Source organism: Lissotriton vulgaris, chromosome 12, assembly GCF_964263255.1.
Source record: "Lissotriton vulgaris chromosome 12, aLisVul1.2, whole genome shotgun sequence".
NCBI classification, from domain to species: domain Eukaryota; kingdom Metazoa; phylum Chordata; class Amphibia; order Caudata; family Salamandridae; genus Lissotriton; species Lissotriton vulgaris.
The window spans coordinates 702,949,051-702,972,903 of NC_141700.1; the positions used below are offsets into that span (position 1 = coordinate 702,949,051).

The 23,853-nt window shown below is 42.8% G+C and overlaps 1 protein-coding gene across 1 annotated transcript in view; it reads left to right on the plus strand.

Moving 5' to 3' along the window:
• LOC147678040 (mucin-3A-like) overlaps nt 1–821 on the plus strand; it is a 174,535-nt gene extending 173,714 nt beyond the window's left edge. The window contains exon 10 of the mRNA XM_086945937.1: nt 442–821. Coding sequence (XP_086802063.1) covers nt 442–493 — 52 coding nt within the window. The 3' untranslated portion in view covers nt 494–821. The remainder of the gene's footprint in view (nt 1–441) is intronic.
• Nucleotides 822–23,853: the final 23,032 nt, after the last annotated feature.

Consider the following 23,853-nt stretch of genomic DNA (forward strand, 5'->3'; position numbering starts at 1 on the left):
CTAGCAGGGCTGCAATATAGCCAAGTCAGCTAAAATAGTGGATTGAGTTATAGTTTTCCTGAAATAGTGAGGAAGACCAAGGGCAGTTTTATTGTGCACCTTCAGGAGGGGAGAATATTTTGAAGTGCGATACTTTGTGTCCTTTAAACCTCAGATTGGTATCAAAAAGGTCATCTATGTTGTAGACACAATAAACAGGGTGGGAGAGACCCTAAATCCTTTGGACACAGGTTCCTAGTGCAGGTGCTGCTTCGCTCTCATTGTCTATTTGATGTCACGCAGAACTCCTTGGTGAGACAAATCAACGTAATTCACTGTTACCCATTTATAATTCTATATATCTTATACAAATTAGAAAACAACCTTTTATGAATGTGTTCTATTGATGTGATTTTAAAACTGGTTTCTCTATTAAAATACTCATCATCTGTTGTGCCACAGAACCAAAAAGGAGTCGAAACTGAATATATATGACAACAGTTATGAAGACTGATGAAGAATGATACCCAAGTAAAATGTGCAGGAAGAAAACGGTTCTCCATCATTGGCGAAAGAATGCATCTCTCAACAGCAGCTCAAAATGGGTATTCTGCAACTGGTGTCAATTTACACACAGCCGAAAAACACACCTGAGGCTTCCAAAGCTGACTGATGTGCTCAACCGATGTGAATTAAATAATAAATCTAAGATAATTCAGCTATTCGACAAAAAATCTTTCAACATTCTTATTTTTCTGAACCTCCACTGAGCAAGAACTGATTAATATACAACATTGTAAAAGAATTGCTAATGTAGTATTAAATGTTTTACATAATCACAACATAGGATGTGTGCCTCTTCATCGGTATCTTAGACAATGATTTTACTTGAGAAAGAAACATCACACTACAAAGAGAATTTGGTTCCATGCATTATGGGTGAATCATGAGAAGTGTTTGCAATGTGCAAGTTGCAGCCCAACTGCCCCCTCTAAGCACCACGTGGTTGTCTTGCATCCAACCCTGAAGACTTACACATGTATCAATAGCAGGTAAACACCTGGGGCCTCATTTATGAGAAATGACGCATCGCTGCGTGAAAGCAGCGATGCGTCACTTCTCAGTGCGCACTCCTTGCGACATTCCTGATGCGTCATATTTAATGTATGACGCATCATGTCGCAAGGAGTTACAGATACGTCAGTATTTCTGACGTATCTGTAAGCGCAAAAGTGACGCATTGCTGGAGTGTGTCACAAAAGTGACGCAACTCCAGCAATGCGTCCTTTCACATGGGGCAAGCCCCATCTGAAAGGGCCTGCGTCAGTTTTACGCCTGCTGTGAGGCAGGCGCAAGATCTTGACGCAACGGAGTCATAAAAGTGACGCAGTGAAATCTCATAGATTTCCCTGCGTCACTTCTACAACCCTTCCTTGCGTCAATACGCCCCCCCTTGCATACATTATACCTGGCGCAGGTATAATGTGGCGCAGGGGTTTACAAAGTGACGCATCTACCTAGATGCGTCACTTTGTAAATATGGCGTAACAAGGCGCATTTCATATGCCACTGGTGCGTCACAAAAAGTGACGCACCGGCGGCGTAAAAGTGACGCACACGGCCTCATAAATGAGGCCCCAGCATAGCAGTGCAGGTGGAATCTATTCTCCATTAAGTTACACAAAATGCACACTAGAGTGAGCACCTGGCATAGAGGCAAATTGTGGGCAGGGACTGTAACAATTTAGGGCAAAGGGTCCAAATTTAGGAGAAAAATTCAGGACAAAAGGTTATTTTATATGAACATTTCTGTTTCAGTTAAGCAAAAATAGAGCAGTAAGTATATAGACGAAAGAAAGAAGTAAAAGTCAAAGTAGATGTATGTTCTTTGGATTGCATAATACACAGCGGTATTGAGCATCATATCTAACTGGATTTACTTACAAATTAAAAACTAGCAAACTTTTGTACAATTTGACATCGACATAAGGGACAGTTACCACACAATTCTGTCCCCTTAGCCTGAATGACAGTGCCACAAACAGAGAGGGAAAGAAATGAGTATTGGTCACAGCACTTTTTTTTAATGATTTTATGTTATGCTTTTTTGTAAGCCTACAATCGAACTTGGCATGGCATCATATACATGGCAGTGAGCATAGGTACACACGATTAATGGAGACAAGAAGGTACAAGATTGCCAGTCAGGGTGGCTAGGCCTTCAATAATCTGCAGAGTACAGTCAAAATTATAGGGTACAATAAAGTGGCATTGACAATCAGGAAATTCAGGCACCTTCAGTCGCACAGATGCACAATTATAATTGACAATGAATTGATTGGGATCTCATAGCATTTGCACACATTTTCACCCTAGGCAGAGCTGCACAGGGAAGAGGTGCACTAAGTCCATTGCTCATCTCCTGCACTGGTAGCAGCCTCTGCCTCTGAATCTCCTGCCTCTACGCTGGCTAGGTAAGTCTGGTAGGGTCCACAGTTCTTTCTAGGGTGACTCCGGTGGTGGGAGCAGCTCACTATATGTGTCAGATTGTGTGTTACAGTTTGCCATATCAGTGAGCCAATCTTTCAGTTGCGAGAGGATGCAGCCTTATGGCTGGAACGGTCGACCTCGAAGTGGGGGAACAAGGTTCGAGTCTCGGCAATGACGCTCAACATCCTGTGATTCTGGGAAAATCACTTAATCTCCCCGTGCCTAACAAAAAAATATTAATGCGTTCATCTGTAACAAAACTGGTGCTCATGTAATGCGCTCTGATACCCAATGTCTCTGGTCTAGTTCGTGCTATATAAAACTAAACCAAACAAAGGAGAACTGGTGGCCCATTGCATAGTCACACGGACTCTCCCAAATAACAGACCAATGGCCATTAATCTCCTATTCTCCCCTGAACGTCCTTGTCATAACCCAGCATTGCTTTCATGGGAGCAAATGCCAGGGTCTCGCCAGGGATGGCTTCCAGTTTTCGGAACACCGCTCGCCAGAATTCATGAACCCCAGGACAGAACCAAGTGAAATGCACGAACCTTACCTCACTTTCTCCACTTTGCTTGCAATCTGCACTGTCACGGAGCTCTTTGCATCCTTCCCTTTCACGAGCGCAATCCCTGTGCAGTTCCTGTGACCAGGAGCTTCTTTCTCCTCGTCTGCTGCTGCGATCGGTCTCTGACCTTTTATACACACAAGAGGCATGTGAACTCGCATAGAAGCCCCCCCCTGTTTGGCCCGCACAGAAACGGTAGATATGGGGATAAAGCACACCTGCCTAGCCTCGACAAAGCTCACAATTGTTTTTGGGCTGATGGATGTGTTACTGAATTTGAGCATCAACTCGGGCACCTGCTTTATTTATATCTGTAAGTGCTTCCTGTTGAGCTTTAATTTTTGTGACAGGAGCATCGTGCCAGAATGAACACTGCCCTTCATATTTATCCAAGAATACGCCATCGTTTTGTGCGATACCTCTACTCAACTTGAGTACTTTCTACTGGCTAATCAGTAAGTGCTACCTCGTTGGGTAAATGTATAGTGCTTTTCCTACACTACAGCTGTGTAAAGTGCCAGAAGAGTTGTCTCCAGTGACCATGTGTGTGTTACTGCCATCGCGCCGAAGGGCACAGGGGTCCCTTGAGTGAGCTGGCCATAAAATATTTAAAAAATCCGCCCGCGAGTGAATGTGCGAATTTTCAGCAATTTCGCGAGATTCGCGGATCGCGAAATTGCTGAAAATCCGTAAATTTCACCAGCGGAACGGATTTTTGACCCATGCTTAACCACCTCTACCTCAAAATAACATTGTGTTACCTTAATACATTCAATAAGTGCTAACATTTGATTGGCAATAGATGGCAATATAATGCTTGGTCTCAAAAGTATGGTAATTTAAAATCCCCTTTAATTGAAAAGTCTGATTTTAAATCTCAGCATTTCCTAGCTCTAACCATTTGGTGCAGTGGGCTTATGTCCTGGGTCACATGACAGTGTGTAGGTGTCAGTTTGCTTTTGTGTATTCTTCCCAGACAGTGAGCCAAAGGGAGACTAAGAGTTGGCAGATTTCCCGGCCCCACTTATATTTCAATGAGGATGCCTCAGCACCAGATGTGGTGGGAAGGCTAGACTTTTCTCCTACTTCAAAGGCTGGTGCTAGGTATAAATATTGGACCCTCAGACCAACACTTCAGTTCACTCCTGGACCTGCAGAAAGCTGCAGAAGGACTGCCTTGCACTTAGGAGGAATACCCTGCTGCTTGAGGCCTGGCTTTAATTGTCAGTGCACCAGCCTGCTCCATGAGGCCTGACTTGCTTCTCAGAGGACTGCCCTCCTGCTACCTGAGCATTGCCCTGATGCTTGAGGCCTGCCTTGTTCTTTAGAGGACTGTCCTGCTGATGGAGGCCTACCTTGCTCCTTGAACCTAGGACTACCAGAGTGACTCCAGGGGACACTTGGAGGACCTCTTCTTCTGAGCTCCAGGGAAACTACAAGCTCCAGAGGCCTCCTGGCAACTGCCCAGCTCACCTGCTGCAACTGACCAGCTTGTACCTGCAACTGGACCTGCCTGATCCCTGCTTGTCTCTACTAGAGTGAATTCTTGATCACCAGGAGGTGCTTCCCAGGTCCTGGACCTTGGGCTGGCATCAATTAAGTTCCACGTGTGAAATTCTGAAGTTATGAACTATGCATGCCGGACCTAGAGAAGGTAACTTCTTTAGCCTTAGACTTTGGACCGGTCTAGTGCAGCCAGATAAACACAGTTAGTGCTTCCTGCTTCTTGGCTCTATTTTTACTTAAACCTTTAAAGGTGCATATTTCTAGTTCTACTGATTGGACTTTCCTTGTTTTGGTCTCATTTTAGGTATTACCTTTTATTCCATTTTCTAAATTGGTATGGTATCTTTCCTGTATTGTGTTTTCACTTCATTACTGTTTGTGAATTGCATAAATACCTAACACAGTGCCTCCAGATTAAACCTAACTGCTTTTTGTGCCAAGCTACCAGAGGGTTAAGACCAGATGAGTTTAGGAACTTTTATGAGTCAACCGGAGAAGAATTGGGGTTGTTACCTGAGTGGAACTTCCACCCCCCTCAACTAATAACCCAATTTCTCACATTGATATATAATATCTCCTAAGGGAGAATAGTGTCAGAACTTACAATTCACCCACTCCTCCACCTGTACATTCTTCTCAGTGAATTAAGCACCCACTCCAGAGATATTTCTGCAACCTATATTTCAACCATGCCTTAAGAGTACATCTTCTGTGTAGAATGAAAGCTTGTATTTGCATGCTCTCCTGGATATGTTTTGTGAGAAATGATAGATTCCTCTTACTGCCTTCTGCAAAAGAGAGGCATGCTTTCCTACAGGCATTTTGTGCCCATTCTGTGAGTAAGAAAGCTTGCAATGTTGCTGCCCAATGTGACAATGTATGTGCCCTGTAATGAGAAAACGTTTCTGCTGCCCAACCTGTACCTGTCAACTGAAGGAGGAAGGTTTTTTAACTGTTTCTCCCCAAGATCTACTTGTTCATTGCTGTTGTGGTAACACAAAAAGATGGTGGACGGAATGATGAACATTGTCAAGCATTCACTCCCAGTACAGAGATCTGGGCCTAAATCCATCATGTGTTTGCTCAAAATACCATTCCAAATAGGACCCAGCCATTGCTGTTGACCCATCTTATGAAAAAACAAAGGATATATATTGAATGTGCTTAATCCTCCCATTTTTAAATCTTCTGCTAAGAAGACGCCAGTGAAAAACATTTTAGCTCACCCATACAATTTCATTACAGGTCTAAACATTTAAAAAAAGGTAGAATACAAATGTGTTGAACAAGGGGAATGCACTTCCTAAAGGGTAGATGGAAGGGGAAGGGGAAAAGACAAAGCTTTTGTCATGTTGCCCTCACACACCCCGAGAGGTGTCATGCTTCATCGTTGGGCCTTGCTCCTCGTCGGGCCAGCGCTGCAATGCTCGACGGGCTCACTGTTTCTGAGGCTCTTTGTCGGAGATCTTTTTTTGGAGAAGCCGTTGGGTGCGTGTGGGTATGGGGGCAGTGTGTGGTGATGTGCACATATAAGTTGGTCTAAAATAGGTCAGGGTCAATCCTAAGCTGAATTAGTTTAATGGTAAGGTAGATCCTCTGCCTAAATAAAATAAACTGGACGCCCTGTGGGAAAGTAATGTTCCTACCAGGCGGTCTCCAGGGTGGGGTCAACATGTTTCGTGCCTCGTTCTTCCAAAGGAATCAGTTGGCACTTCTTCAGGACCTATGTGTAAAAATAAAGTCTAATAATAAAGTGTACGACTGAAAAACAGACTCCAAGACTTTTGGGAGTAGCCTGTAGTGGGGCCCTAGTAGTCCTGTACTGGGCAAAGTTGAACCTGCGAAAAATTTTTTTTAAAAGAAACACAGGGTTTTAGGGCGTGGGGAAAGGGAACAAGGCGGGGGGCTTGGTTAAAAACTACAATGGAAAAAGAGGATGCCGTGACTAAAGGGCATGCTGCAACCTGTTGGTGGCACCAGAGGTGTAAAGGTATATAGTAAGAGGGTGCTGGTCTCACATCCAAACTCTTGAATAGCAGGCATACGGTCAACGTACTCTATGGTAGATCACATTAGTTATGTAGCCAGCCAACCTCTCGGAAAGCAGGCACGGGGCCAAAGTACTCTGTGGTAAGTCATGTAAGTTATGTAGCCAGCGAGTGCTGTTGTCTCAGCCGGCCTCAGGGAGGGTGAACCAGAGGCCAGCTGTGATTGAATTAGAGAGAAACCACATCAAGCATGCAATATTTATTGCGATCAAAAACTAGTGCGGTTAAACACGAAAGGTGCCCAAATGGGATCTGATTTCATATTACCAGAGGGCTGGGAGGCGAACAATTAGTAACATAATGCACAGTTGTGTCCGCACGTGTAGAGGGCTCGAAACGTGCTTCATAGTAAAACCATGTAACTGTATGCCACATTACGGATGTATCAGTGCCCCCAGTTTGTTGTGAAGGCCATGCGAACACAAACACACCTAGTAGAGCGCTATAGAGTTGGGTAATAAAACATTGTACTGCATAATAGTATCTTACACCCAAGGTAGCGAGTGGCAGAAAAACATTAATGAAGAGCAAGTAATTCCCGCCTGAAAATAACAGAGCTGGTGAGAATCACCGCAAGTATTATCTGGTAAAAAACACCAAACACCCTTTATAATTTGCAGTAAATGGAAACAAAACATGTCAGAGGAGGTTAGATCGCCCTTAAGTCACTCACCCGTAGTAACAGGAACTACTGCCCAACGGGGGTGACAGGGAGCGCAAAGTTGCTCCACTCCTTCGAGAAAAAGGAGATGCAAGTTAGTGCGGATGTATGGTAAGAAAGGGTGCTCTTGAGGCTTAACTTCCAAATGCATGGCTGTCATACTCACAATAGGGTGGCGTCAACTTGCTGGTATGCCTACCCTTACTCTGGATCCCCGTAACCTTTCATGCTGGAAGCGGTGTATTTGTGTGGGCGGTCTCATTGGAAGCTAGACTGTAAACTTGCGCCGCCATCTTGGGGTGGTGTTTGTGAATTTCCAAAACTTTATTGAGACCAGTGTCGGAGTCCTGTACTAAGGTCTATGTGGATTCATTAAAGAAGTATAGCATGTTGCCTTGAACAACCTATGTGAGCTACCCGTGGAGCTACGGTTACACCATTTTTAATGGCATTTGAGCACAATACAAGGCATGGTTAATTGAAATGGGTAAGCTTGAGGTGCCATTTCAGGCGTAACGCTGTAGAACCTATTTCTAATGATATGTGAGCGTAATGCTAAAGATGATTTGTAAAAATAGGTGTGCATGAGGTGCCATTGTTGGCGTAACACTGTAAGATAGCCAGAGTTACTTAGGTGACCCCATTCCCAAAAGGGGAAGGACATGTCAAGTGTGCTGAGATAAAACTTGTGCATAAATGGCAAACATGAAAGTGCAGGGCAGGTCTCTGCTGGGGAGCAGTATGTTATAGGGGTAGCTAATTTGGTATCACAGATTTGCCCAGTGTAGTTGCTACGTTCCTGACAAAATTGCCATACTCCTAAGGAATTGACTGTGTCATATACAATGTATGAAAGCAAGTGGGAGGTTGGAGTGCTAGTACCCAGGCCTAGGGGGGCATCTAGTAGAAAGATGGGTAGACGTGGTGGGCTTATATAGATGAATCCTCACCCCATGTTGGAGCCAGACAGACACCCAGTTGACCTATGTCACACTTGTGGGCAGGGAGTGGCCCCTCACTGGTTGAGCTTAAACTAAGAACGGCTGTATGGACAGGAGGTAGATAAGTTCCGAGGAGTGTAAAGTACTGGATGAGCAGAACTCTAGTGGTACTTACCTTGCCTTGAGAATCAGTTGTTAAGGGTTGCCCACAAGATATCGTCATTAAGACCTCGTGTGTGGGCAGATAATGTAAAGACCCAAAGTTGTTCCTTCCTTAAGGGGAACAGCCATGACAACGCTGGGATTACCTGCACTGCCATTACAACGCAGGGATTACAACGAAAGTTGTTACAACGACTTTCGCTGGAGGGCGCTGTTGATTAGGGAATAGTTAAATTTTCTATCCAACACCTTCCCTACTGTCAACGTGGGCTGGAGTTGGAATAGAAAATTAAACTATTCCACTATCCAGCGCCCTCCAGCGAAAGTCCTTGTAACGACTTTCGTTGTAATCCCCGCGTTGTAATGGCATGCGGGGTAAAAGCCTGCGTTGTAATGACATACAACCTTCCTGAACAGGGACTCTTTGGAGATGTTTTTGTTGTGTTGTAGGATTGTCCATTGAAAATCATTGGATGAATGTCGTGCGTCTGCAAAGTGGGTATATAACTTTGTCATTGTTTTCCCACACCAGATGTTGCTACTGTGTTCTGTGATTCTTGTTTTGACGGTGCGGGTCGTCATACCAACGCATTGACGATTGCAGAGGCATGTGAGCAGGTACACACAGTTGTTGGTGTTACAATTGATGTGTGTTTTTTGTGTCCAAACCTAGGTGTCTGTTAATGCAATGGTTTTAGTTGCTTTTGTAAGAGGACATACCACACACTGCCCACAGGGAAAAAGTGTCCTGTAACAGGGGACAATCCCCAAAGGGTGTTCACGTGTGTAGTGTGGGTCTTGGGTCTTGTGTTCATGACCATGTCTTTGATATTAGATGTTCTTATGTAGGTGAATCTGGGTTTCTCAAATGTTTTTTCTCCCACTTGTAGGATCCTCCAGTGTTTGTTTATTACCTTTCCAGTAAATTGTACTCTGGGGTAAAGGTGGTCACACAGGTGAGGACGTCAGTAGTGGGTTTTTTCTATGAATTTGTTCTATGATTAATGTGTTTGATCAAATTGTAAAATACAAAATGAATTCAAAAGTTTAAAAGAGTTATTGTGTTGCTAATTGAGTTTATAAGTACACTACAGTTGTACACCCATATGCTTTTCTCCTCCTCCCGCACTTGTGTTTCTTCCTTGCCTATGTGCTCCTGCTCTACAAACCCTGGTCCACATTGTGCTCTTTGTCATTGTCTGTACTTCTTCTTGATTCTCCCACTGCCTACTGTGTTGCTTCTCCTTCATCAACTTGAGTAACACCATGCACAAAGTCAGAAGCCCAGGTGTGGTTGTTTCTTGTCCATGGTAAAGACAATACAGTCTGGCAGTTCAGGCAGGACTACTCCATCTGTTGTTGGGTGTGACTTGTTTGCATGTAGTTTCATGGAGATCAGTAGGAGTAGTGCTGGCTAGCAGCTGTTACCCATCATCTTGCTCTTTAATACTGCTAGCTTTCCACTTGCTGCCCTTAGCTTGAGCGTCTCAAAGAAGCAGGAGAATGTAAGCAGGGCACTAAGAGCAAAATTACTTTCTGTAGTGTCCACAGCTCCCTCTTGCCTTACCTCTTGGCCAAGCGAATGGAGACCTGAAAGAGAAAAGGCAAGAAGAGAGAGATAAGTTGTCTGCTTTTACTGTTGAAATTAACGCAAATCAAGGATTGTGTATATTATCGATTGGAACATGATTTTGGCAAAGGCTTAGCGTAATGAGGAAATGACACCAAGCACAATCAGCAACCTAGGATGAAAAAGGTTTCAGGGCGAGGAGGGCAAGTTGGCAAAAACCTAGCTAGGTATGTTCAAGACTTGGAAAATCCGATAAAGGAATGCATGTTAGAACAGAGTGTGTTTATAAAACCACTTCTCCATTGAAAGAGACCCTCGAATTGGCACAAGGATTATTTTAAGAGTCAATACTTACTTATAACATGCCAAGGATTATTCAAGGGATATTACTTACCTTTAGAATGTCAGACAAATCTCTGAACTTAACACAAGAGATACTGTTGGATATTCACAAGGAAGTGGGGGTGAGAGACGTTAGCCTTCTTGGCTTAACACCTCTCTCCGCCACTTTGGAAACGCAACGCTGCACCATATTCACAAGGATATGGTGCAGCCTTGCGTTTCCCCCTGCGATGGCACTAAGTTTCACAACTTAGCGCCAACGCAGGCCCCCTTGCACCAGATTGCAAGGGTGTCTGCAAGCAGGGAGATTTGTTTATGTACAAGAAGGTGTCCATTTCTGCACATAAACAAACCTAAAATGCCAGTTTGTAACTTACCTGGACGCTGCTTCATGCAGCACACATGCAAGTTACAAAACGGAATTTGAAAAAAAGGTCTGTTTATGTATAGGACAAATTGAAAAACAAAAACGATGAGAAATAAAGCATTTCTCCTCATTTTGCCAACTTAAGACCAGGGTTTTCCTGGCCTTAATTTTGGCGCTGCCTTGTATTTACTCTGCCTGGGGCAGCATCAAAATCAAATGAGTGTTGCGGTGGAACGCCCACCACAATACCCACTGCATGCCCCTTTCATGCTAAACACAGCGTGAAAGGGGGCCTTATTCACAAGGCAGATTTTAGCCACATTAAGTGGCATTACGCTGCCTTGTGAATAAGGTGAGGCCCCTATTGCAGCCACAACGTCATTGAACACTTGAGAATATGCCCCACTATTTATTAGTAATGCGACAGTAGAACATTTGATGAAGGTATGACTATTAATTAAGGTAAAATGCGGAATGTAGTAAATGATAAAATTTATTTAGAAGTAACCTTACTAAAGTGTACAAATATTTATTGCATCACTGATGCTTTGCTGAACTCCTGCCTTGCTATCCTGCCTTGTTCTCTTGCCTGGGTGAGAAGGACTGGAACTGCATCGTTAGAACCCAGAGTGAATCTGAAGGTTAGTTGGCTGGCCTCCTGACCTGAATGCTCAGAGACATAAACGACTTCCAATTTGCCTGCTTCCTCACCTAGACTCTGCCATTCATGAGTCTGCCCGGCCAAGTGGTGCCTCCCCAGTCCTGGACCCTTGGAAGTAAAGTATAAGGTGCTTGGTTCAGTAAAACCCATGCATCCTATTTTGAACTTGTGAATCGAATGTTGTGAGGATCAGAACCGGCACAATGCCCCTTTTGCATGGTCAGAACCAATGCATTGATCCTGCTGCATGGATTGAAGCAAGGGCATCGCTCATGTTGCGTGACTAGAACCAGAGCATCACCTCTCCTGAGTGAATCAGCCCGATGGATTGACTTCGGAACCACAACTGCCCAAGGTCTCTGCATCTCCGTTGACAGCATCTTCGATGACAATGAAGAATCTCCGCATCGCAGCTCTGCACTCATCAGAGCTGACGCAGGATCGCTGCTGTGCAGATTAGGATCGGTGCATCGCCTCCACTGCATGACTCAAGACCGATGAATCACTTCGGCTGCACCCCGCATCTTCGACATCAATGTAGCAAGTATAAAGGATCAAAGTACTTTTGGAGAGTGGGCTTTAATGGGTCCCAGTATTCAGCCCACTCTCCATCACGGTTCTACTTATTTTATTTTATTTTTGCCATTTTGGTCTTGTTTAATTTATAAAATTAAGTTCTGTTTTTCTAACCTGCCGTGGAATCTTTTTGTGTGGTGTTTTCACAGTTTTATTGTTTGATGCACAGATACTTTACACAGTGCCTCTAAGTTAAGCCTGACTGCTCTGTGTCTAGCTATCAGAGGGTGAGCGTAGGTTAATTAAGGTTTTGCCTGCCTGTTACCCTAACTAGGATTGTGGTTGCTGCCTTTACTTGGATTCATATCCTAAAAGACCAACAACCCAATTTCTAACACCCAGTGTATTGGGTCCTCAGGGAAATGATGTGGCTCAAGAAAGGCGGCATTACGTCCCGCTCACCATATAAATATTTAATCGAACACCAAGGGATTTGGTCTCAGGGTCCATTAAAGGGCTCAGAGAAGGGGCTGCACTCCACCTCCCCTTAACAAAATATATAATTACTGTTCCATTGGGTGAAAGGCGTCTACAAGGCCATTAATTCATTTGTGAAGTGGGGGCTGCACGCCCCACCCACCCATAAAAATTATGTATGCCAGCCAATTAAATCTCATCTTTTGATCCGCTGGTCCCATTGTATTCCTGCATCTCTGCATATACATAACTTTTGAAACGTTATTTCTCAACAACCACTGAACAGATTTACTCCAAATCACAAACAGCACACTTTATGGCTCGTGATCTAGCTTTCTGCAAGTTTAGTTTAATTCCATGAAGTAATTTTTATTAAAGCACTTTTCAATTTTCCATATGGAAATTGCATGGGTAAAACATATATAGGAATACCCCATTTTTCTTGGACCCTGTTTCAAGGACTGCCACAAAACTTTTCACAAAGAAACTGAGTTGGCTTAAAGTTTTTTTGGAAAGCATAGATAGCACCAGCAAACCCTAGACTGCTGTAAAAATGACAAAAGGCTTTGTCACTTTCTAGCTCGGCATGGATGGCACTGTGCTAATCCTATTCTTAGAAGCTGCTAGAAAAACAGATATTTAATGTGAGCCAATTCAGAGTGTTGGTAGTGTGTAGAGTTCTCATATAAAGGAGCTGCTCTACATCTAAACCCTGAAAAATACCCAGAGTTCCCTGCTTCCTTTTTGCATAATTTATGCAGCACTCTAAGCTGGAAAGAGCATTGTCTTAAATTATACTGTTGAAGCTGAAAAGATAAAGGGTAAATAATGACACAGAAGCGATTCTCTCTCAGCACACAAGTTTGCAAGATTTATTGGAAACCCAATCAGAATGCAAAATAAACGTGCAGCACGGAGGCCTCAGCAAAGCTTACTGAGTGCCCAATTGGTATGACAGTGCAGAGACATTTTATAGATACAAGCCCTAGAGGATGGGCATCACAAAATATGTAACACAGATCAGACTATGTCCTGCTGGACCAATCAGTGAAGGCTAATCCTGGTGTGATACCTTCCAAGGACCGAAATACGTCTACGATCTGGTGTTGCTGCCCACGTGTCATCGGCAAAAGCAGATTTGGGGTATTTCCATAAAGGTGAAATACGTGTTTCTGGTATACGTGGGCACGGCACGGACGTGACCAGTCAGGTCACGTTGACACTGATAGAAATGTGAGGTTTTGCAATAGCTAGCTGGAAGCTGGCACATTTGTTCTCGGAAAGCCTTGCGTTGCTTTGCACGTTGCAGCTGGCCGACACAGAAAATGGAACGTGTGACCATTTTGTGCATTCTTGCTGGTGTCAATTCTTAAGTGGATCAAGGAAAGCTGCGGGCCTTAAAGCAAAGGCATTTGGTATCATAAAATATCAGCTTCATCAATACTGGGTGCTCCCTTGTGTCTGGACAAAGCTATACCGCTCTAATAGAAGTAAAACGTATGCTTAACAACTTTAGGAATTCACTGAAAAGGACTACTGTTTCAAAATATTAAAAACGCTAGTTATGTCTAACTTAAAAACATATGGCTTAAAATACACAGGAAGATACAAGAAGCTGCTGTGGTTCATGAAAGGTAAATATGTTAACGATAATAATTTGCCATTCATAAGATGATTGCTTTGCCGCAATTCACTTATTGACCGTTTTTGACAATTCTGTTTTTCGTTTTTTCGAGGACGTGTCCATGATTGTTAGTTTTGTAACCTTTGCTATCTTGTCTCCTGAGATGGCATGTAAGCACATTAATTCAGTTCATGGGGAATGAGCAGGCTGGTGTGCCTCTCAAATATAAATGAATTGTTTCACTAGATAGGTAAGGATAAGAAGCATACAGAAATATGGGTCATTTAGGAATTGGAATGGAAGCCACTAGGATAGAGGTTTACACCACTGGAGCCAGCTGCAACTCTGCCAGTTTAATGCCCGGAGCTGTTGATTTTGGAACTAGAGAATCAAGGGGCATATTATCAAGGAGCGTCGATAATATTATCGCTGCTTTAGAGCCCATTTTCGGGTGAAAAGCGTCGATAATGTTATCGCATTATCAGCAAGGACACGCTAGCGCGTGTTTCCTTGCCATAGCGCCCGTTGTCAGCACGCCTCGCATCGTTAATGAGCTGCAAAGGAGGAGTGCCTGGCAAAACCCCATGGGAAAGTACTGCGAACTCAGCTTCGGGATATTATCAACTAGGGTTAGCGATATTTGAAATCTCATCAAGTATGCCTTAACGCAGGAATTAAACGTCTGTTAAATTCCTGACTAAGGCATACCTAACATGGGGGGTGGATTGTGTGGCTACGACCATAGGCCCTATCTTCAAGGATATCGCCGTTTTCCATGAAACATAACTGGAAAACCAGCGGTGTTACATGGAAAACATCGCTATCGCTGGGATAATTATCGCCATTTCGCTAAACATTGTTAATACAGCGCTAGTATGGCGATAATTATCTACGATAGCAGGCGATAAACATTTTAACGTTGAGGGCAGCCAGCGATAACTAACGCTGCCACTTGGTAATATGCCCCAAGTGTGAGTCCTTGCGTTGGCTCAACATCCTGTGATTCTAGGCAAATCACTTCATTCCCCTTTGCCTACCAAAATTGAATGTGTCCTTGTGTAATGTAATTGGTGCTCATACAAAAGCTCTTAAAACCTTAGGGTCGCTATGTAAAACCACAAAAAAATAAGTAAGATATGCGACATGGTTGTAGATTTTGTATTTCCTGTGTAATACAATAAAAATATTTAGGTCAATTCACTTTAAGAGAGGGGGCAGTGCTATTTGAATTGACAATGATAGGGTCTCTGCTTGGGCTTTCTTCTACTTTTAGGAACTCATGTACGGTATTAGAGATTTGTGGGCACAGAAAAAAATTCTCAGTCAAGAAGCTACCTAAAATGTGTGGATCGTCGGCTCTGAAACATGAGGGCAGGCATAAAGGCAGGCATTGGACCACAGTGAATCAAACAAGTAGTACTTTGAAACTGTAAATGATTTTTGGTACTGACTATCATGCTTGCTGCATGGTACAAGAAGGCAATAAAGCAAGCAGTGGAGTACTCGTATCAAAGACTGCTTTAAAGATGCAAAGCACTGTGCATTGGGATCAGATCAATGTGGGCATTAGGGAGAAGCAACCATGACAGTGGTCCAAGCCACAACGTTTTTCCATGCAGCAAACTACTCTTGCATTGTAGACACTGTGTGGCCTCTATGTGTCTGTGTGGGTTCAGGATGTGGATGAATGCTCACAACAAACCTCGAATTGAAAGCTCTGGAGTTCATGCCAAAAGGCAGAACGAGTTTCTCAGGGAAACAACCTTTACAACGCAACTTTTACACCGCACTACCATTACAACAAAACTTTTACAACGCAACATCCATTACAACGCAAGCATTTACAACACAACCATTACAACGCATGACACTACAATGCACACCTCTACAACGCATGCCATTACAACATAGTCATTACAACGCATAGCATTACAACACATAGTACCCTTACACTATCTAACACTTACCCTACTGTTACACCCCCTGGAGTTAGAATAGTAATTTTAACCCCTACACTATCCAACATTTACCCTACTGTTGCACCCCCTGGAGTTAGAATAGTAATTTTAACCCCTACACTATCCAACACTTACCCTACTGTTGCACCCCCTGGAGTTAGAATAGTAATTTTAACCCCTACACTATCCAACACTTACCCTACTGTTGCACCTCCTGGAGTTAGAATAGTAATTTTTACCCCTACACTATCCAATACTTACCTTACATGCAATGTAATGTTATGCGTTGTAATGGTATGCGTTGTAAATGTAGTATGCGTTGTAGTGGAATGCGTTGTAAAGGTAGTTTTAAAGAATTTGTTGTAATGGCATGCGTTGTAATGGTATGCGTTGTAATAGATGTTGCGGTGTAAAAATTGCGTTGTAAAGGTAGGCGTTGTAAAAGTATGTGTTGTAATGTCATACATCCGTTTCTCACAGTGACTGTCAGTGGATCATAAAGGAGTTCGCACTGCCGGATTGAACCCTGTGGAAGCCCCTAGGCAGTCGAAATTTCGGAGCCCCCTTCTCACATTATCTCCTAATAAGTTTTTAATTTTACCAAACAAACTATTTTCATGAACCAATGTTATTACACAAAACTAAATATTAACACATTTTATTGTTAATAAACAAAAATTAATTGGAAACAATTTAAGAAAGCTTGATTGTAATTTTCGTTCAAGATCAAATCAATATTATTTTGATCCGTTGTGGTGGGGCCCCTAAAAGGAGTGGGACCCATAAACTGGTGACTACTTTGCCTAATTGTTAATCTGGAACTGGGGGTTGGGAGTACATGTTCATTCAATCCTTGGCCTCTCTGCAGAGCGTTCATAACAAAGGCTAGGTGCACTAATTACGATTCAGTGGAAAAGTGTGTGATGTTGATTTGCAGCTCATAAAATACTGAAAGTGCAAAAGTAAAAGAAAACCCAGGGGCATATTATCAAGACAGGCGATAAAATTATTGCAGCTTTAGCGGCTGAAAACTGCTGCTAAAGCAGTGATAATTGGCTTGATAATATGCTCTATGGAATTCCAATTGAAGCCCATGTTAAATGTGAAGGACATCTAACATGGGCTTCAATTGGAATTCCATAGAGCATATTATCCAGCTTTAGCAGCAGTTTTCTGCTGCTTGATAATATGTTTTCCAGTTCTTACAGCTCAGTTGGTGTGTTGTGCATTTGTGGGGTGGTGAACTGAAGAGGATGTAAGAAAGTACATGCAAAGAGAGTGAAAAAAGGGATCTAGAAGGAAGTGATGAGGTGTAAGATATGCAGATTGAAGATTTCAGGAAGATGTAGGGAGAAAAAGGGTCTGATTGTCTAACAGACAAACTGCAGAGGAAAGTGGTCTGAAGGTAAGAATAAAGGTCTGAGACTCTCCGAAGAGCACTAACCCTTCCACAGAACATAATAATGTTACATTTATAGTCTCATATTTTCATAACTGAAACATTTTTAATTCTAACTATTGACAACAAAAACGATTGGTCTCAATAATTAGAAACTGTTTTTTTTTTCCCCAGTTCCAATGATTACGAAGCCATGTCGTGCTTCTTTCGCTTATTCATGTCTGTCCTTCATAATTAAGGTCAATTTGTGGTATAAGCAGTGGTGTAATTTGGCTAATGGCAAGTTCCGTCTTAAGAGTACTTAAGGGTCTGTGACTAAGGGTGAAACTGACTTGGATGTAGGGTCCTGGCACTCCTCCATAACGATTGACCCCTACCAGTCCTGTACTGAGACAGCAAGTCTATTTTCTCCAGGTCACACTTTTTTCGAGCCCGCGGTACTGATGGGCCAGCCATGGTTGAGATGAGGAACAAAAATAAAAATAAAATAAAAGAAAAAAACATTGTTGTTACTCGTTTAGGTGACAATGCTAACAAGCACTGGCAAAGCTAATAGGTTTTCCTTGTTTTATACCTGAATGCAATAAAAGCAAGCTTACAGAGAGGCACTGAGATACTAGCTGGATTATATGGTAAGGGTTTCAATGTACTCATTTTGAGCCTCACCGTTAATTGTATAGGACACACATCTCCTACCTTTTTCATCCCACTTAATGTCATGGTTGGTATAGATTTCAACCTATGCCAAGGAGTGGGCAACGTATCGCCTTCATCAATAATAAGCATTGGCATAGCCAATAGGTCTTGCCTTTGGGACTTGACAAGTGTTTAGCTATGTCGCACAAAATAATTATCAATGTACATTTTAATGCAATGGGGAGGCAGTATACAAGATATTTTAAAAATCAATAGAAATGTTTGAACTACTAATGATTAGTGGTGTTTGCTGCCCCTTGCATGAGATGGGATTACAAAGAAATGCAAGTGTGTGACTTGTAGGACTGATGCTTGTGGCATGTAATGTTTTATTGTCTCTTGAACAGGAAACGAATTTGGGGGATTTGGTGCACTCAATGGATAAGCAAAATGATTTGAGTAAACATTTCTTTATTTATCACATGTACTCTGGTCCTAAATGGGGAACATAGACAGCTAGAAGGTTTCTTCTCTAGAAATCTGTGAGTAATAAGAAGGTCATGAATTCAAACCTAGTAAACAGGCTTTTATGATAATTTCCCCCTTTTTTCACAGTTTTATGTAGGCATTCTCAACCCGAATTGGAGTGTTTTCCACAAATAACCAGTTACATTCCATAAGGTCACATGTACAAATGGATCAAGTGGCTTGACGTAGGGAATATTAACATCTTTATTCAGGGCAAATAAGTAGTTCATTTAGTAGCGTGCACTGTCTAAATGTTCAGTTTATAACCAATTTTACCGCAAGCTAGACCTCAAAGTCACTGTTGAAGCGCATGCGCATGTCTTAAAAAATTACTGAGGCGCTTTTCGTTTTAGCAAAGCATATGTTCCACAGAAGCCACTTTTACTAATCATCTCCTTGTGAGTGTGAAGACCTACCCTGGAAGATGCTACTTTCTTTAGGCCATCCATCCAGATAGGTTAACATTAATTGCAAAAGAAGTGGTATTCCAGTTCACAACACCTGTAGCGCAGTAGTGCTGAAGACAACTTGACTTTTTGCACCATTGCTATGGAAGTTTATTTGACGTGTGTAGCTGGAGTTTGGTTACCTAAATAGCACCTCATATAACAAAGACTTCACTGTGACCAGATAACGGACATGCAATGGAAGGTGCAAGTCTGTTGGCTCTTCTTAATCGAATTAAAGACCAAATTAGGATAGGTCCCAATCGTTCCAAAATGGCCGTCTTTCTGTGCATCCTGTTTGAATTTTAATATCTGGTAAACGGTCAGGTGTCTGAAGCACAATTTTTTTTATTGAGTGCACAAGAATGCTGCTAGGGCTGACAGCTGCGTGGGGTGTTTGGTGGTCTACTAGGTAGATGTTGAGAAAAGCTGAGAAACTACACCCCCATCACCTACACAAGACACCCTTCACAGCATGGCTGCTTCCCAGTCTCTACAACCAGCCATGAGTGGTGACTATTGGCTGCAGCAGCTGCTGTTGGACATGGCAGAAGTTTACAGCATGCTGTGCCTTTGCCTTGATTCAATGTGCCAGTGTTCCTAGTCCATGCAGGTAACAGACGTTCTCTGCGAAGAACAGCCTGAAAAAGAAGCTCGACCTAATAAATGATGTGTTCTCTTCTTCATGTGAAGAGAATGTCCAGTGTCTGAAATATACATAATATCCACCAGATGGTAGCATTGCTCAATGTATTTTGTTTTCGATAGCATTCTAGGGCCATCATTACAAGTACAGCAGGAAAACAGCTGTGGTAATATCCCACTGAAATTATTACTGATGAGGCTGTTTATGGTAATGCCAGGGTGCTGGGTTACTGCACTATGCTGGCAGTTAACCCATGTAATTGGCACCATCTGTTCATTAGTTCACCAATTCCTGTTTGTTATTCCTCGATTCCTTGTATTTATTTTCTCTGTCCACACTTTCACCAGGTTTTCCTCGAGGAGCTTGTGAGCCCAACTCGAGCGAAACCTCCAGTTTCATCCAAAATCGGAATTTAAGGTTTTTGTCTTAACTAGGGTCTTATTGAGGTTAACCCCTCTGAGAGAAAAAATATGTATTTTCTTTTTCATTTAAATGTTGAAGGACCTGATTAAGTGGCCAACGGTAATTGTAATGCAATAATCTGGGAAGTGGAATTCCTAATACCGCGCAGGGGAGCGGTAATACCTCGCTATTACAGGTGTTATCTCGATTTTTGGGGAATTATAACAGAAATGAGTCATTCTGCACCAATTTCAGCATGTGTTTAAATATTCCACACACTTTCCTTTAGATGCCTCCCACCAGTTTTTAAGTGGCAAAATGATCCCACGAAAAACTTTAGGGGCAGATTTACAAGCCCCTTGTGCTGCCAGTACGTCACTATTTGTGACGCACTAGCAGCCTGTTTCTTTGCCCCATATTTACAAGGACAGGAAAATCCACCCTGCGTGGTTTTTCCTGTCCTTGTAAATATGGCCCCTTTACATGCAGCATTTAGGTTGAAAGGGGCGTTCCATGGGTGTTGCTGTGGGTGTGGGTGTGATTTACTTTCATAATTTGCATGTAGTAACGTAGTCTGACTACTTCCTCATTAAGTTTTCTCTATTTTCAAAGTTCAGTTTAAATTAATTCAAATCTACTAATCCCATAGTTAACATTAAAAACAAAATCATAACCTTATAAGAGTGTAGCTGCCGTAGCAAACTCTTTAGCAGATTCCTATCACACGGTCCCAGACTCAAAACAATAACTCGCGACACACCCTGTGTAAATGGCTCACATCTCTACTTAAACAAGAGAAGATCACCTGATGTAAACTGAAAAAGAACTGGTGCCAACTTTAACTTTTCAGTGGCGGCTCTTCTGCAGTGGCGGGGGAGCGTTGCCCTACTGGCTCAGAGCCAGCAGCTTAAAAATAAAACAATATTTTACTATTGTTTTAGTTTTCAGCTTCTGTCTCTCAGCCAGCATGTGTTGTGAGGGGCAGGGCCGGGCCATGGAAGGAGGGAGGAGGAAGGTTGTGCACTTCTAAGTGCACATGTCTAAAACCAGCCAGGTCCGGCCAATCCCCACGCTGCTCTCAAATGTATTGGAGCAGTGTCTGGATTGGATGGGATGTCTGTTGCCCCAGGGACTGGTGGGAGCAGCAGAACGGTGGAGCACCGAAGTGAACCGGTACTTTTTTTAAATTTAAGCCCCCACTTCGCCACCCCCCTCCCAGTCCGATGCTCCTGCTGTCCTCCCACTCCATAGTGGCAGTAGCGGTGACTCCCTCATTTACAAGAAACTTACATATTCACCTTGATGCATCAGATTTCTTGCATTGGCATCAAATGCCCTTGCAACAACATGAATGCAGTGCATTTACAATACAGGGCTCCAACATATGCATCAGAAATTCTGATGCATCTGTTGGCGCAAAAGTGACGCATTGCTTGAGTTCCGTCATAAGACTGACACACCTCCAACAATGCATCAGAATACACAGGGAAGTCCCGTTGTAAAAGCTCTGCGTCAATCCTCATGCCTGGTCTGAGCAGGCATAGGGATTTTGACATAGTCCAGACGTAGTGTAACACTGTGAAATGTAAATTTCACAGCGTCAGTTTTACAAGGCTTTTTGCGTGGGAACGCCTACCCTGCATACATTATACCTGGTGCAGGTATAGTGTGACAAAGGCCTCTACAAACTGACTCTGAGAAAAAACAGCCAATTGCTCTGCCATGCCCCGGCTGTCGGCGCAAGACGCCTCTAATTTCCATAGCAAATAGTTACCAAAATAAAGAGACTGGCGCTGGAAGCTGGAACGCAAGAACAGGGTTTATTTCTCATGAGGAGAGCCTGTCATTTCGGACACGCACACAGAATGTCTTCGGGAGGTGCTCTAACCACATCTCTGAGGCCTGGCCTCTTATACACAGGTTTATTGCTTTATTACACGTGACACATTCTTGTTAAGACTTTGATGTACGGAAAGACATCCTTGGAATCCCCACTTCAAGCCCGTTCCCACACGTATCTACAGAAAGTGATGTCTATTCCACAGCAGGATACTCTGTCGATTCCCGGAGCGGGTGTGTCTGATCGGATCGCACGGGGTGGGAGGCCTTTGATTAGTCGGAGATCCTTTGAATCGGGGCAACTGCTTACAGGAAGGGGACCAATAAATGGCAGCTGCAGGGCCAGGTGGTAGCTTGGGAGCGGGGCAGGGCAGAGGAAGGGGATTCATCAAGGGACGGGGAGGTGTTGGTCGGGGGGGGGGTTTTGCAGCGCCAGGGGAACGCGCTGGTGATCGGCGAGGGGCAGAGGGGCCATGGCTTTCAAAATGGCTGCTGCTTACTAGAGCGTACGGGCCTGAGTGGGGACAAGGTGGCGCCGATTATGTTGACATCGCAAACCAGATTTTAACAACTCTTTGGGCCCAATGCGTCACAGATATGGAACAGTATGACGCACTGATTGCACCATTGCTGTGTCAAAATAAAGTGACGCAGCGGCGGTCGAAGCTCATTGTAAATGAGGCCCTGCGTTCCTTGATCACAATAGCTAAGAGATCGCTTTACTTGGGAAAATTGTGAACCTTAAAAATTTGCCTAAAGAGAAAGAGGTATTTCTTCATGTATAGGAGACCCAGGCACTGGTATATAAACCCTCTGCCTATATTTCAGATAAAACAAACTTAATTAAAAATAATCTTACCAACCAAGCAATTTCAGCGTTTGCTTCAACAATAGCAGATTCTTTATATATTGCCGCTTCAGCGGGACCTTCGATCCATTAACATTGTATTGAGCCAGTCGCTGTTGATGTGGGTGTGACTAATATTACTAATAATGGCCCCTTTTTTCCCTCTTTCTTACTAATCCAAGTTGAAGAGTGTTCCCTACTTTTTGTGAACAGCAGACCATCTGCTGCCCTAGACGACCCAATTCCTGGTGCAATCTGGAAATGTTGAAAAGACCAACTGAGGCCCTATCCAACTTATATCATCAATTCCTTATTATTACCATAAATTGATCTAGAACACTTGAAGAAGGTAATTGTCCATCCTCTAAAAAAGCGCTAATTGGATCCTTGGAAACATAAATATTTCAGACACATATCCTTTTTGCCACATATTTCTAAAAATATTGAGAAGACTTTTAGCCATCAAGGTATATAATTTACAGAATTGAATCATATTCTTCATGATCATAAGGTTAGATTTAGTGCAGGCAACAGCATGGAATTTGGTTGTGTCTTCAGAAATTGATGACTCTAGGAAAATGTCCCATTTTTATGATCACCTCCATTTTTATTTTTGAAAAGATGCTGCTGTTCTTTAACTCTGTTCACTGAGACTGTGTTCCCCAGGCCCCAGTGCATGTACTCTGACTCCTTAAACATGTCAAAATTCCATATACTCCTAATTGGTAAATTTAACTTACCTTTTAGTCAGTAGTATATGGTAGAAAGTGTAAACAGGGCCTATTAGGAAAATGTCACTAGTGCACTAATTGTGCAACCCAATCTAGTGACAGTGCAAATATGACTAAAAGACTACCATTGTAGCCGGCTGTATAGTTTTAAAACTGCCCAATCGACCTGTCGAAATAACCCCGTTTGACAAGCTTAAACTTTCCTTTTAAATATTAATAAGACACTCCTAATTAGGCCTTACTGCTCATAAGGCAGGGTGCGTGCAGTTTAGTAAAAAGGCTCAAAATCTATTTTACTGTAACAGGGCTATCTGTTCCATAGGAAAGCTTTGAGATACACTATTATATTTAGTAATCTTATCCCCAGCAAGGAAACATTTACAAATGTTATTCTTCTACTTTTTGAAATATTTATTACAAACCCAATTCCTTGATGGAGTTGGATGTGTAATAAATATTTTGGAAAAGGTTCTTTTAGAAAGTTACCTTTTCCAAGCTTACAGCTT